General features: G+C 37.9%; 1 protein-coding gene across 3 annotated transcripts in view; it reads left to right on the top strand.

Moving 5' to 3' along the window:
• Positions 1 to 14,923, top strand: part of KDM7A (lysine demethylase 7A) — a 124,299-nt gene that overhangs the window by 90,535 nt on the left and 18,841 nt on the right. For all 3 annotated transcript variants that reach the window (XM_087431687.1, XM_087431686.1, XM_087431691.1), the window contains 6 exons: positions 102 to 288; positions 1,495 to 1,657; positions 5,146 to 5,233; positions 6,745 to 6,851; positions 9,671 to 9,762; positions 12,341 to 12,430. In XM_087431687.1, the coding sequence (XP_087287813.1) occupies positions 102 to 288; positions 1,495 to 1,657; positions 5,146 to 5,233; positions 6,745 to 6,851; positions 9,671 to 9,762; positions 12,341 to 12,430 (727 nt within the window). The remainder of the gene's footprint in view (positions 1 to 101; positions 289 to 1,494; positions 1,658 to 5,145; positions 5,234 to 6,744; positions 6,852 to 9,670; positions 9,763 to 12,340; positions 12,431 to 14,923) is intronic.

Raw genomic sequence — 14,923 nt, 5'->3', positions numbered from 1 at the left:
GTTAATTTCTTGATTTGGGTTGAGATGGGAGATGCAATTTTAAGAAGTTTTAATTTGCATGATGTGGCTGTGTGTGTATATGTGTGTTTGTTCTTTTAAAGGATGTCTGAATTGGTGGAGGTGCCTGATGTAGCCAGAAAACTTTCCTGGGTGGAAAATTATTGGCCAGATGATTCAGTCTTTCCCAAGCCATTTGTTCAGAAATACTGTTTAATGGGAGTTCAAGACAGCTACACAGATTTCCACATTGACTTTGGTGGAACTTCAGTTTGGTACCATGTCCTCTGGGTAAGATTGGGATATTTCTTTGTTCTCTTATTGACAAAAACATATACGTCCCATTTTTCTAGGGGTGCCTTCATTTGCTGTAAATGACATTTGTAAAGAGGGAAGTTTTGTATTTTTTAAGTAGGATCTATCATTTTACCTTTAAGCATTATGATTTTTTTAACCCAAGTAATGGAGGAGTCATGAGTTCTTAATTTATATTTGGATTCCTTTTTTTGCCTCCATCTTATAAGTTGGTCTCTTTTAGCCTTTTGTCTCTTTTTGTTTCCTCTTCCCCCTAGTCAATTATCAGTTAATCCCTGAATCAAATACCTGAAAAGGAGCAAAATTACTGTAATAATTGCTTCTGTCCTTAAGGTTAGACTAGGACAGCTAGTTGGATAAGTCGGGAATGCCCATAAAAATACGAATTCTTCTTGGCAGCTTATATTCACCTTGCTTTATCTAAAACCGCACTATTCAATACAGTAGCCACCAGCCACATGTGGCTAAATTTAAATAATTAAAGTTAAATGTAATTTAAAATGCAGTTCCTCATTTACACTAGCCACATTTCAAGTGCTCAGTAGCCACGTGTGGCTTATGACTGCTCTATTGGACAGCACATACGTAAAACATTTCCGTCATCGTAGAAAGTTCTGTTGGAAGTGTTGATCTAGAACCAAATCTTCATCTATATCAAATGCCTGTGCCTCGGCAATGCTCTGGACTACATTTGATGTGTCCTTAAGCTCCTGTTCCTTCTCTCCATGAGAAAGCAAAGGGTTAATTCATTAAAGGAAGGAAGTTTATTTACAGGTCTTTAAAAATAATCATTATATTATAGATCTTAGAACCAAGGGCAAAGTTAGCTGAGATGACTCTCTGTAACCTGGGGCCTATTAACATGTATTTGCTTCTATGCCTTGAAAATGAGATCAGTAGGATGTTTGTGATTCTTTACCCTCGTCTCCTGTCACTATTTCTCCAACACTACTTTATTGACTTCTTGTCATATTTGGGAGGGGGACCTTTAGTTCCTGGGAAGATGCTTATTAAGGGTGATAGCTATTGATCAGGTGTGCGAAAATATGTCTTTCGGAGCCTTAAAAAATCTGATAACTCTCTAATTTAATTTAGATCACTCTATTGAGAAATTGCATCAATGTAAGCCATTCTAAGAGTGGCTTTTCCATTTTCAAAAATAGTGTTATTACTTCCTTCTAGGGTGAGAAGATTTTTTATTTGATAAAGCCAACAGATGAAAATTTGGGACTCTATGAATCTTGGAGTTCATCTGTGACCCAGAGTGAGGTGTTCTTTGGAAATAAGGTGGATAAATGCTACAAATGTGTGGTAAAGCAGGGACATACCTTATTTGTTCCTACAGGTAAGGTTTTAATCCCATCCTTGCTCCCCATAGTTGATACTCAGTCACATGGAGTCAGCTTTTCATTAGAACCTTTGGCTTTGACATGTTTGGAAAGTAGCTTTGCATAGCCTGAGAGATAATTCCGATCTTGGACTTTTTACTTCTTTGTCCCTTAGAAGGCTTCTCTGGTAGTTAGGACTTATTTTGGCATTGCGTTTTATGTCATTTGCCTTCATTTTTATTTCTATTCAGATAAAATTCACATACCATAATATTCACCCTTTTAAAGTGTACAATTTGGTGGTTTTTAGTAGATTAACAAGGTTGTGCAACCATACCAGTATCTAATTCTGGAACATCTCATCACCTCGAAAAGACACCCCATACCAGTTAGCAGTCACTCCCCGTTCCCCCTCCTCTGAGCTCCTGGCAACCACTAATGTCCTTACAGTCTCTGTGGATCTGCCTATTCTGGACATTTCATATATAATATGTGGATTATGTGGCCTTTTGTATCTAGCTTCTTTTAGTTAGCATAGTGTTTACTAGGCTTATCCATGTTGTAGCACATATCAATACTTCATTATTTTTTATGGCCAAATAATATTCCATTGTATGGATATATCACATTTCATTGGTCTGTTCATCAGTTGATGGACATTTAGGTTGTTTTCACTCTGGCTATTATGAGTAGTGCTGCTTGGAACATTTGTGTAAAAGCTTTTGTTTGGAGGTATGTTTTCATTTCCCTTGGTTATATACTTAGTAATGGAATTGTTGAGTTATATGGTTTAATGACGTTTAACTTTTTTTGAGGAACTGCCATACTGTTTTCCAAATGGCTGCACCATTTTACATTCCCACCAGCAATGTACGTGTGTTCCAGTTTCTTCACATCCTCACCAACACTGTAATTATCGTTTTTATTTTTGCCATTCCAGTGGGTGTGAAGTAGTGATAGCTCACTGTGGTTTTGATTTGCATATACTTATGAGTAACGATGCTGAGCATTTTTCTTGTGCTTATAGGCCATGTGTATATCTTCTTTGGAGAAATATCTATTCAAATCCTTTGCCCATTTTTAAGTTGGGTTATTTGTCTTTTTATTGTTGAGTTGTAAGTGTTCTTTATATATTCTGTATACTAGACCCTTATTAGATATATGATTTGCAAATATTTTCTTCCATTCTGTGGGTTGTCTTTTCACTTTCTTGTTAATGTTCTTTGCACAAAATTTTTAAATTTTAATGAAGTTCCCTTCAATTTTAACTGGTCAGCCAGCTCTACACTGCTGTCAAAGGCCAAGCCTGCTGTAAGAATCTGGGCTGCTGTCTTGGGACAGTTAGGAGGCAATGGGTATGTTTTTGAGGGACCCTAGGAAGGGATTGAGTACCAGCCTTAGTTTTAGCCTCAAGTATAGATATTAGGTGCGTCATTTTGAGATGGCTTAATGCATGTTATGGACTCTCCAGGCCAGTGGTTTTGAGAATTGTGTTCTTCTGATTCGGGTGACCTTAATGGCTGCAGATCTGTTACCACAGGCCCTGCTTTCTTGCCTTGCCTCTGGTGTAAATAATAATTAATATGGGTTGAATAAATGACTGAATAAATGCTTAGAACTATCAGAATTTATAAATCTAGATAAGTATCAATATTTTATTGTGAATGGTCTAAGCTCCCCCCTTAAATCCTCTTCCTAGTGCTCCTTTTTGTAACAAATATTTTGTCATGCCCTCTTCAAAATCTTGAATTCAAATTCATTGATAATATAAACCTCCTATACCAATAATTTTTTTAAAAATTGATTTAATGACCTAACTAGAATATAAAGAATAAATTAAAAAGTAATTTATAATAAAATACTATTTGAAAAGGTGCCTGCTCAGGCACAGCAGCATTAGAAGACAGAATGAAATAGTTAAATGCATAAGCCAGCAAACCAATACAGGTGTGTGATTGGCAACTCAAATTCTATAGCCCTGGTGTAGATTAACGATTCTCAAACTTCGCTCGATGTTAGAATCACCTGGAGGGCTTCTTACAACAGAGATTGCTGGACCTCATCCCCAGCGGTTCTGATTCGGTAGATCTGGGGTCAGCCTGAGAATTTGTATTTCTAACAAGTTCCCAACTGATGCTGGTGCTGCTGGTCCGGGGACCACACTTGGAGAACCACTACTATAGAGTTGTGATTTTTTTTCCAAGGTAGTTGGCAACTGATAAATTTCCAAATAAACTAAAGCACAGTTTTCTTCAATTTACAGAGTATTGTATTCCTGGAAAATCGTGCCAAAACCATGCAAAAAATACCTTGTTTACATATATAATGGAGTTATAGTTTCTAGGCTCAGACAGTTAATGACAGATTTTGTACCAATATGAATACCCAGCAGAAGTTCTCAAGTCCTGAGGAATGTAGGACAATTTCTTAGTATGTGGAACTGTCCTGCATGTTGCTCCCCTGGCTCTCGCTCACGAAATGACAATAGTGCTTCCTGACCATTGTGACAATCAAAAAAGCCCCCCAAACTTTCCAAGACACCTTCTACTGGCAGTACTGCCTCTGTTGAGAAGCACCAATCTATAGGATTTGTAGCTGACGTAGACTTCTAATTTGTGATTTCAGGGTCAAGCTCAAGGTTTTGTGCCTTTGAGCGCACACATGGGCACCACTTGAAAGTCAGTCTTTTGAGGAGTTTTTTGATATTGTGTCATAGCACAATGAGGGATCAGAAGATGAAAAATATAAAGAAAATGGGATCTCTTTTAACAGCTAATTTTTACATGCAAACGTATGTGTATATATTTATTTATATTTATATTTATGTAAAGTCTTTATGTTCAGTCTATGGACATTTCTTTCAAAAGTTAGGCATCTCTTAGAAATGATTCTCACTTTGAAAACATTCTTATGGGAAAACAAGACATCATTGTGACTGCCGACATTTATATTTATAGCACCACAGCCTCCCTGATGAAATGTGGATGATCTACCCTTACCTTCTCAGAGGCAGGTCCCCGGTTGAGTTCTGCTGATCCTCCTCTGCTTAGTCCCTAAGGGCACTCATTTCAGGATGATGCTGGGGAAGCAAAGCGCTCAGCCAATCCCAATGTTCATTTAATGGAAGTGTGCTTGCCTCATTCCAACGAGATTTGATTTGTCTCAGGGTAAAATCTTTAGTATAAACTTGAATTGTGTTTTTAAACTAAAAAACGAAAACAGCAACAACCACAAAACCTTCAGTTATCCCATACCATGATTTTGTCTGATTGGATCAATGTGTTTGTTTCCTCAAACTCAGCACAGAGCCTGGCATATCATAGGCATTCAGTAAATATTAGAGTGAATGAATCTATGGATTGTAGTAGACATTAACTTCTCTAGCACTGGAGTATGAAGTAAACTGATGTTGATATTTTGAGTTACGTATTTTACAGGTAGATGTCATATTTGTCTGGTTTAGAAATTGAAAAACCACTGATTTATATACTTTTAACCATTTCAGGGTGGATTCATGCTGTGCTCACTTCTCAGGATTGTATGGCTTTTGGGGGGAACTTTCTGCACAACCTTAACATTGGCATGCAACTCAGGTTTGTGCCCTCAGTATTTAAAGGATCTTTTGTCTTTTCTCAAAGAGGACATTGTTTAAAAGTTTCAACTACATATTTTAATCAAGATCTCATGGAGATACGCCCTGAGAAAGTATTAGGAATAGGAACTTTTAACAAAAATATTGTCTTAACATTTTCTCAGGAGGACACCTTGATGCATTTCAAATCTAAAACAAAAACAATAATTTATTCAGTTTGAGACTAAATATCTCCCCTAATCGGCTGTCCTTTGGCTATTTTTACAATGAGGGAAATGAACTAAATCCAGTCAGACTCAAGTGTGACATATGGTGCTCAGGACAAGCAATTTTGAAGTAGGATTGCTGTCAAAACACCTGCTTTAATTTTGCCATGGGTACAGGATTAACAGCTATTTCCCCTTCTGTGCGAGAATTTCACCTTTGGGTAACTGTTCCCCAATGAGAGTAGCATGAGAGTAGAATGTTATGTGGCAACATTGCTTATGGTATAGTGACTCCTGATTGATAAACTCCATCAGGATGGGGAGAACTAGAAATACCTAGTAGGAAGCCGTATCCTTGGGCTTTCCTGAATGTGATGACTCTTGTAACTTGCATGCCCATGGGGAGCCCCAGAAGCTATGCGTCTTTGGAGTTATTACAAGAAATGCTGGCTTTTATGAGGCCTGAAGCTTTAAGCCAGGGCAGCTCGCACCCCTGCCAAGTGGGAATCTTGTTTCTTTATACCTGAGCTGTCCCTGAGGGAAAGATGGCTCCTGACTGTATGGACTGCTACAAGGACTCCCACAGAAGACTGACACTGTAGCAAGCTGTGGTTCCTGTCTTCTCACCTTGACCAACGCCAGGTGTGGTCTTGAGCTTGAATGCTTAGGAGAGCCTAAAGAAAACTCCCTGGGGGCTGGCCTGGTGGCGTAGTGGTTAAGTTTGCCCGCTCCGCTTCTGAGGCCCGGGGTTCCCAGGTTCGGATCCTGGGCATGGACCTACACACTGCTTGTCAAGCCATGCTGTGGTGGCGTCCCATATAAAGTGGAGGAAGATGGGCACGGATGTTAGCCCAGGGCCACTCTTCCTCAGCAAAAAGAGGAGGATTGGCAACAGATGTTAGCTCAGGGCTAATCTTCCACACCAAAAAAACCCCCCAAAAAAACTCCCTGAGTGGGTGTGGCAGTGTTGTCCAGCACATGGAGCTGTTTTCTAAACATATTGTTTTATTTATTTTGGTGGAACCCTTATAAAATTCCTTCTGTTAAAACTAGGATACAGATCCCAAGGTGTGATCTTTTGGAAGGCCAGTGTAATTCTTCACTATGCTGTCATTTGTTAAGGGCAGACTTGGATAAGATCCCAGTTTTCAGGCTTATCAAATGTGGGATCGTTGAGTAGCATACAGTACTTGATTGGTCTTATACGTCATGGCCTGCTTATTCTATTTTTCTTAAGTTAGTTGCACCTGTTTAACTTTGAAATGCTAATATTAAAATTAAGTTTCTTCAAATTTTATTTATTCAGGTGTTATGAGATGGAAAAAAGGCTAAAAACACCAGATCTTTTCAAATTCCCTTTCTTTGAAGCCATATGTTGGTTTGTAGCCAAAAACTTGCTGGAAACCCTGAAAGGTAATTAATAATCTGTACATTTTGTTGTATGATGTGATGCATGATGTTTGTAAACTCACTAAAAGCCACTGATAGAAGGAGAGGACCATTTTTAGTATAATGTGGCTGTTGCCCCTATTTTGTTTTTTGAATCCATGATTTCCCCCACCAAGAGCCTTTTTAGCAAATTAGAGTCTCTAGTTCATAGCCTTAAAAATCAGATATATGATGGGCTGCATCAGAACAGCACAAGTAGTACTGAAAAATGTTCATTTCACCTGGGACTCTGTAGCCTGCACACACTGTCAGGCATGTAAAAGTGCCTCACTTGCAAAAATGAAGTTTAAGCCAAGAGACTGTTACCTAATATGTGTTCCCAAACATTTGCTTTAAAAAATCAAGGGGATGTTTTCATGTCCCGAGAGAATCAAGTAGTGCCTGTGCCATTATGTTATGACCATTGTGCTGGCCAGCGTAAGGCACTTGTTAGCACAGACCAACTGAATTTCAGGCTGTGAGTCTGCAGTGACGGAACATGGGGTTTTGCGGGATATCCCTTTATTTAAACTTGAAAGCTACCTTTTTAATGTAGAATTTCAGATCTTGGTGTTTTATCTTTGGTTTAGTAATCTTTGAGCAGTCAAGTTGGAAACTGAATGTCACTTCTACTTTTACCCACTTTTTGTGTTCGTGCACTTGTGCTCGTGAGAATACAGTCCATCTGGTTTTTGTGTTGTCTAACTTTTCTAGTCAGTTTGCAAATAGTGTTGCTATATTATAGCTAACTCCCAGAAGAACAGATATAAACAGATTAAACAGTAAAGTCTATTCTAAATATTTGCTTCTTTTTCCATTTAAAAGTTACACAAGAAGAAAAGGTAAAATGAAAAGAAACAACAAATAACTTACTTCCCAGGATAGCATGCACAGAATTAAGTGATAAAACTCATTTATGGTTTCTTTCCTCAAAAAAAAACTCACTCTCTTTGGAAGGAAAGAGCAATGGAACCCCATCCGACACCTTGCAGCACAGTGTAGAGGCAGATGTCTTGACAGGGGTACAGGTGTATTCAGTGGAGGTAGGATCCTGTGGATGCAGAGGAACAGGTGCTTTCTGCACAAGACAGTCTCTGCCCCAGAAATGCATCCTTATCTTGAATCCCCGACTCTTTCAGTGTTTTCAGGTATTTTTCTTGCTTACAGGAATGTCACAATGGACCATAGAGTTGCCATATATAGTTTCCAGTGAAGTACTGGACAGTCAAGTTCATAGTCTTATATCCAAGTAGAAGCCTAGAAAAATAGGAACACATAAATATTTAATAAAAACACTTATGAATGTCCTTGTTTTCTGGAAATAAAACCCACTTACTGAACCCTCCAGATAAGATATTGGCAATTCAGTATTCAGAAAGTTCAGAGCACTTTTTCCATCTTTTTCCATCACACGCATGTGCACGCACACGCGCGCGCGTGCACACACACACACACACACACACACACACTGGGTTGATGCTTTTTCCCCAGTGTCTAAGTGGGGCTCATCAATCAACTTTTTAGAACAAATTAAGAATTTATCTGAAAGGCAAAGTCTTGCTGTTCTTGCAGCCACAAGCAGCAAATTGCTTAGTCTTAGGGTAACGATTTATCCTTTGTTTTAGGCCATTGACGGTTCAGAAATATTGAGGTCTGATCAAAAATATGACCTTATACATTAAAGACTTAAAAGAGATTACAGTAAAAAGATATTTGTAGGTCAAGTTTTAAAATGTTTTCATTTCATCAGCTGGCTCAGTACAGGATACCTGGCAATTCTAGTGAGTCGGTCCAGTCCCCTGCGGCTAGAGCCAAATGACCGTTACACCAACTGCCGTCGCCCTGGGCATTCATCCTGGAAGCAGGAGTGGTGGTCTTCTTACCCCACATTATGTTGTTCTTTCATCCCTGACCTTTTAACTTTCCGTTGTGGCCTGTTATTTGCCAGCTCTCAAAGTGTTAAAAAGCTTATATGATGGGTTAGATGAGGGTAGATTGTATGAAACTCTTAACTGTGTTTAGTGTCAGTAATAATACAACAAGGAACCAATTTTGGATTTATGTAAGTAAATTAGCCACTGGGCAGAAGTTAAATCTTTTGCCTTTGCTTCAAGTTACCTGAATTTTAGACCACATCTAACGTATTTTGCATGAGTTTTAGATAATCAGTTTGGTTTAAAAACCCAGAAAAAACAGTTGTGTGTATGTGTGTATGTCTTTACCTTTACAATAGTGAAACATGTCATGCCCGTAGTCAGTTGTATCAATCACACGCTACATACACATATACTCTTGTACCGTTTAGAGAATTATAAGGCTCTCTCTCAGGTCACCTCTGCCATAAGGAAACAAAAACAGCCTTGCCAGTACCTTATAAATGCTCAGCTATTTTCCTATTGCACCCTCTTCATTCCCTTCTCGAGAGAACCACTAACGTGACTTTTGTGATAATCCTTTTCTTCAGTTTTATCATCTGTGTCACAAACTGAAATAGTTTAATTGTGTCCATTTTTAGACTACATATGAATAGATTCATACTGACATTCTCTCGTGACCTATTCCTCAGCGTTATGTTTGTGAGCTTTCTTTTAACTGGAGCATTTAGTACAACTGCATTTAAAGTAATTACATTTCTTTTTTTTTTCTTGCCTTTTCAGTCAATTGTTTCTTATTTCACTGTTTTCCCTTCTATTAATTTGGAAGTTATACAGTTTGATATTTGGTGGTTACTCAGAATCTACAGTTAATCCCTTTGTCTTCAGAACCTGTTAACTTCTTTCCCCATTTCACTTCCATTTCCACAGAACTGAGAGAAGATGGTTTCCAGCCGCAGACTTACCTGGTACAGGGAGTGAAAGCACTGCACACTGCTTTAAAATTGTGGATGAGAAAAGAAGTAAGCTGTTTCCTTTGGTGAAACAATTGTTATTTTTTTACATGTCAATATCAGGAGCACAGAGTCCTTACCGTGTTTGGGCAGCACTTGTGAGTAGCCGTAGTAGAGGGAATGGAAATCGTGGTTCAAATACAACCTGCATTTTATTATACATTATGTACACATGTACTGGTTTATGTTTATATTTATGAGAATAAAGTACCTAGCTATTTCTTTAATCTTTAATCTGGAAAAGAAAGTAATTCAAGTATATCTAGGATATTGACTAAGAAGTGAATATGTAGGCATAGAATAATAATAAATAACTGAGTTCTCATAGTGTGCTAACCACTGTGCTTTTATATCCATAATCTCATTTAATCCTCAAAGCAGCTATATGGGGTTGGGGTGCTATTATTATCCCCATTTTACATATGGGGAAGCTGAGGTTCAGAGAGCTTAGGGAACTTGCCCAGTATCTGGTAGAGCTAGGACTTAAAACTAGGTCTCTGATTGCAAAGCCTGTCCTCTTATCCCTCTGCTAGACTTATGTAAAAATAAAGGAAAAGGGAGGTCAAGGTTTAAACAGGAGCTTTCCATTTTCATTAAAATGTGGTCTAGTTGTTTGCATTTGAGTCCCACCACCTCTAAGAGGTCATCCCAGATCTCCATTTGGAATTAGTTTGTCCTTCCCTTATGCTTCCATGGCGTATTTCTTGTGCCAGTGGACTTAAAAGTAATGTCTATAAAGTAATGTATGCATGTCCCCTTTACTGGGTTTATGAGCTCTTGAAGAACGGGACTTTCTTATCTTTATTTCCCTCCTGGAACTTTACACACGACACTTTAATAAGTGATAAATAGGTGAGCTGATGAAAATATATTTCCATACTAATTTCTTGACTGTCCACTCGAAATAAAAGTCCTGCTCTTAAGAGATATTGGGAGACAGTGATTAGGTTACTCACCCAATAATTTTATACTGCCTTTCACTTTATCATTGCTATGTAGCCACTAGAGCAAGGCATTGTGGAAGCATTCGGGAAAGTAAAAATCATGTCTTCCAGTATCAAAGACATCATCGTCTAGAGGACAAGTAAAGGCATAAACAGATTACAAAACTATATACAAGATAAGAACAAAATAAGGATATGTTGCAAAAACTCTGTAATTTGTCTCCTGCTAAAGGCTTTAGACAAGTTGTTCTCAAACTTGTGTGTTTATCAGAATTGCTTTTAGAGCTTTTTAAAAATAAACAAACTCTCAAGAGATTCTGATTTAATAGATCTAGGGTAGGATCTGAACCTCCGTTTTTAACAAACTTTGCAATTGATTTTGATGCACAGTAAAATTCATCGATAATAAATACTGTTAATTCATTGGCTTTGAAGTGTACTTTTAAAAGCATGAAATTTGCATTGAACCACCTGTTAACCTTGCTCTAAGATGAGAGGCAGCTCAGCATAGTGATTAAGAGCGTGGACTCTGGAGTCAGATGTTTGGATTCAAATCGCAGCTATGCTACTAATAACATAGCTAACCTCTGTGCTTCCATTCCTTCAGTTGTAAAATGAGAATAATAGTAGTATCTCTGTCATAGTGTTGTTGAAAGGATTAAGAGTTAACACTCAGAAAGTACTTAACAGTATCTTACCTGGCACATCGTTAGCACCTAATGTTACTGTTGTCATTAGTTTGTTTTAACAAATTTTGCAAAAACCAAGGAAAGGATGTAAAGCAAAGGTAAAAACTAGTATGTCGAGTGCATCTAAAAAATCAAAATGTTCTTAGATACAGAGATTAATATTTGGAACTAGACATAATAAATAATGACAGTAGTTTGCAGTTCAGTAGGTATGGTAACTCACCAATTAATTCCTCTTTCCTGCTGATGGGATCTTTCTCCTGTTTTGTTTTTTGACTATTAAAAAAAGAGTTTGGGGCCAGCCCGGTGGCATAGTAGTTAAGTTCTTGCGCTCCGCTTCTGGCGGCCTGGGGTTTGCAGGTTCGGGATCCCAGGCGCAGACCTACACACCGCTCATCAAGCCACGCTGTGGCAGGCGTTCCACGTAAAGTAGAGGAAGATGGGCACGGATGTTAGCCCAAGGCCAATCTTCCTCAGCAAAAAAGAGGAGGATTGGCAACAAGTGTTAGCTCAGGGCTACTCTTCCTCAAAAAAAAGTTTACAAGAATTTATTCAAATTAGACATCCCATGAGAAACTATTATTTTAGTGCCTGTGTTCGCCCTTACAAATCTTTATGTATTATGAATTAAATGTTAGGCTTAATTACTAATTATAGTAGTAGTTAGAATTACAGTAGGCTTTGAGATATAGAGTACAAGGCTACTACTCAATATAGAGCAAAATGCACTGAAAGGCAAGTCCATCTTTAACTCAAGCTAAGAGGATTTTATAAGTGAATAAGGATCTCCTTAGAAGGTGTTTTACCAACTCCATGACCTCTGAGACGTGGCTTATGAGTATTGGACTATGTCTGTAAAATTTAGAGAACCCAAAAATTGGCTTAGTAAATTAGTTTTTACATATTAAAGTGTAAGTAACTTTGGTTGTCTTATCTTTGTTAATCTAAATACAGCTTGTATCTGAACATGCCTTTGAAATTCCGGACAACGTTAGACCTGGACATCTTATTAAAGAACTTTCTAAAGTAATTCGAGCAATAGAGGTAAGAAGGGCAGCTGTCATCTAAATGCTTGGTTACTATCTGCTTTGAGAAGCAATGGATCTACCACCTCACTAAAACCCTTATACTCTTGGAAGAAATCAAATGAGCTGCGTCTTGGGAGGAGTCTCAGGTTTTCAGGCTTCCAAAGTCCTACAGAGAAATTTAGAGTATGGTATCATAGTGAAGTAATAAGGAAGCAGTTACCGGGTGATTTCAGGTTACTCCAAAAATAAAAAGTACAGAATAAACAAAACTTTCAGGTCCATTCATTTCCACTATGCAGAGATGAATACATGTTAAGTAATTAGAGAAAGAGAGAAAACGTAAGGTGAGTGAGCTGGGTGAAGCTGGGTTGGAAGGAAGGATGATATTAGTGGGGCGGGGCAAGGAGGTCCTCTTGACTGAAAATATTAGAGCAACTTGGTTAGGTAAATGCCCTTTGATAAAAGCCCATAAAATCTGAGATTAGGTGTTTTAATTTATTAATTAGGAGCTATTCTAGGTATTAAAGAAAGGGTATTTTAATTAAAGTGATTCTTCAAGAAGGTGATTCTGTTATTGTCTAGCTTGGACTGAAAGGCAATTAAGTTGGGGAGTGGAGGCTAACTACTAAGTTAACAGCTTAGATTAGGGCTGTGTTAAGAAAGGTGTGGGTCTATATGAAAAAAAATTATTAGTCTTTACTAAGGAAAGTAAAGCAATACTTGAATAAATTGGAGGGTCATTTCTGAAATATGTCAATTCCAAATTAATATTACAAATTTAAAATGGTAAAATATACCTGGAAGAATAATTGGACAAAAATAGCCAACAAAGTATTTTTTTAAAAATTGGAGGGTAGGGAATACAGAAGGCAGCAAAATGGCCAGTAGAATAATGTGCAAGGAAAATAAACAGGTATTTCACTAAAGAAGAAATGGAGCTAGCCAATCTAATAAAAATGTGAAAAATATTTTCAATATGTGAAAAAGTATTCAACCACATTTTGCCAAATAATTTTTCACTTCATATGATCATTTATCAGATTGGCAAAGATAAAATTCCACATTCTTGCCCCGCTGGTAGGAAGGATAAATTAGTTTATGTTTTCTAAATGGCATATCCCTTGACCTAGCATTTTCACTAATAAAATAAATAAGAGGATTCCAAATAAACTTGGTAGATTGACCATACCTGCTTACCACTGTCACCTCTTAGAACCAAAATGATCGTAAGAAATTAAAAAAAATCCCTGAAGACAAAAAGAATAATAGAGATGAAGACTCCAGCAAAATTTTGGAAGCTGGAAAGCAGATGTACAAGTGGGAACTGATTCAGCAGACCAGAGAGAGCTGAAACTTGTGTGGGCAGTGGGAGAAGGGCAGAAGAAGAACCTTCAAAAAGTTCAAAATTAGGGACACTAGGACTCTGAATATGAGAGTGGACATGAGATTGAAAACATGATTGATTAAAGGTCTATTTAAGAAGCGAGTTGGTCTCCAAATCCCTGCCTTAGCACATGCAGAAAACTAGAGGTTTAATTGTTTGGGAGGTTGAACTTGCGACTGGACTTCGGGACGCTGAGCCCAGCTGACAGAGATGGGTACCATACCGAAAACAAGAGGATTTGGTGACAGTCTACATAGTGAATGATTCTTCTTCCACTTGGCTCCCAAAAGACTGGCAGCCTGGCCTGTACCTCCCAGGCCAAGAAGATCCTCTGATACTGACTATTTGAAACCTTCCAATGGAACAACTGACACAGGTTCCCACCACCAGTTGACAAAGCCCCACTCACACAGAGCTCCCAGTTAGCTTTTTTCTTTTTACATACAGTGAAATGCATAGATCATAAAAGTACAGTTTGAGTTTTGACGAAAGTATACACCTGTACACCTGTATAACCAATACTCCAATGGAGATATAAATTATTTTCATCACCCCAGAAAGTCCTTTCTTGCCCCACTTCTAGTCAGTCTTTGACTGCCATAAGCCACCACTGTCCTGACCTCTATTGCTATCATCACAGGTTAGTTTTGCCTATTTTTGAATTTTACATAAAGACAATCTTACAGTATATACTATTATGTACTATTTTTGTGTCTGGCTTCTTTCAACATAATGCTTTTGAGATTCATTCATGTTGTTGCGTATTTCTTCTCTGTGTCAGTAGTTCTTTTTCATTGATGAGTAGTATTCCATTGAATGAATATACCACAGTTTGTTTTCCATTCTTCTGTTGATGGATATTTGGGTTATGTGCAGATTTGGCCATTATGGATCAAACTGTTATCAACAACCTTGTATGTCTTTTTGTGGTAAATATATGTTTTCCTTTTTCTTGGGTAGATATCTGGGATTAGAGTTGTTGAGTCATAGGGTAAGTGAATTTTTAACTTCATGAGAATCTGCGAAACAGTTTTCCAAAGTGGTTGTACCATTTTACACTCTGACCAGTAATGTATAGGAGTTGTGGTTCCATATCCTTGTCAATATTTGGTGTTTTCAGTCTTT

The sequence above is a fragment of the Ceratotherium simum genome, chromosome 1 (assembly GCF_057802395.1).
Source record: "Ceratotherium simum simum isolate JZ-2026a chromosome 1, ASM5780239v1, whole genome shotgun sequence".
In the NCBI taxonomy this organism is placed as follows: Eukaryota; Metazoa; Chordata; class Mammalia; order Perissodactyla; family Rhinocerotidae; genus Ceratotherium; species Ceratotherium simum.
This window is presented reverse-complemented; position numbering and strand designations above follow the sequence as displayed.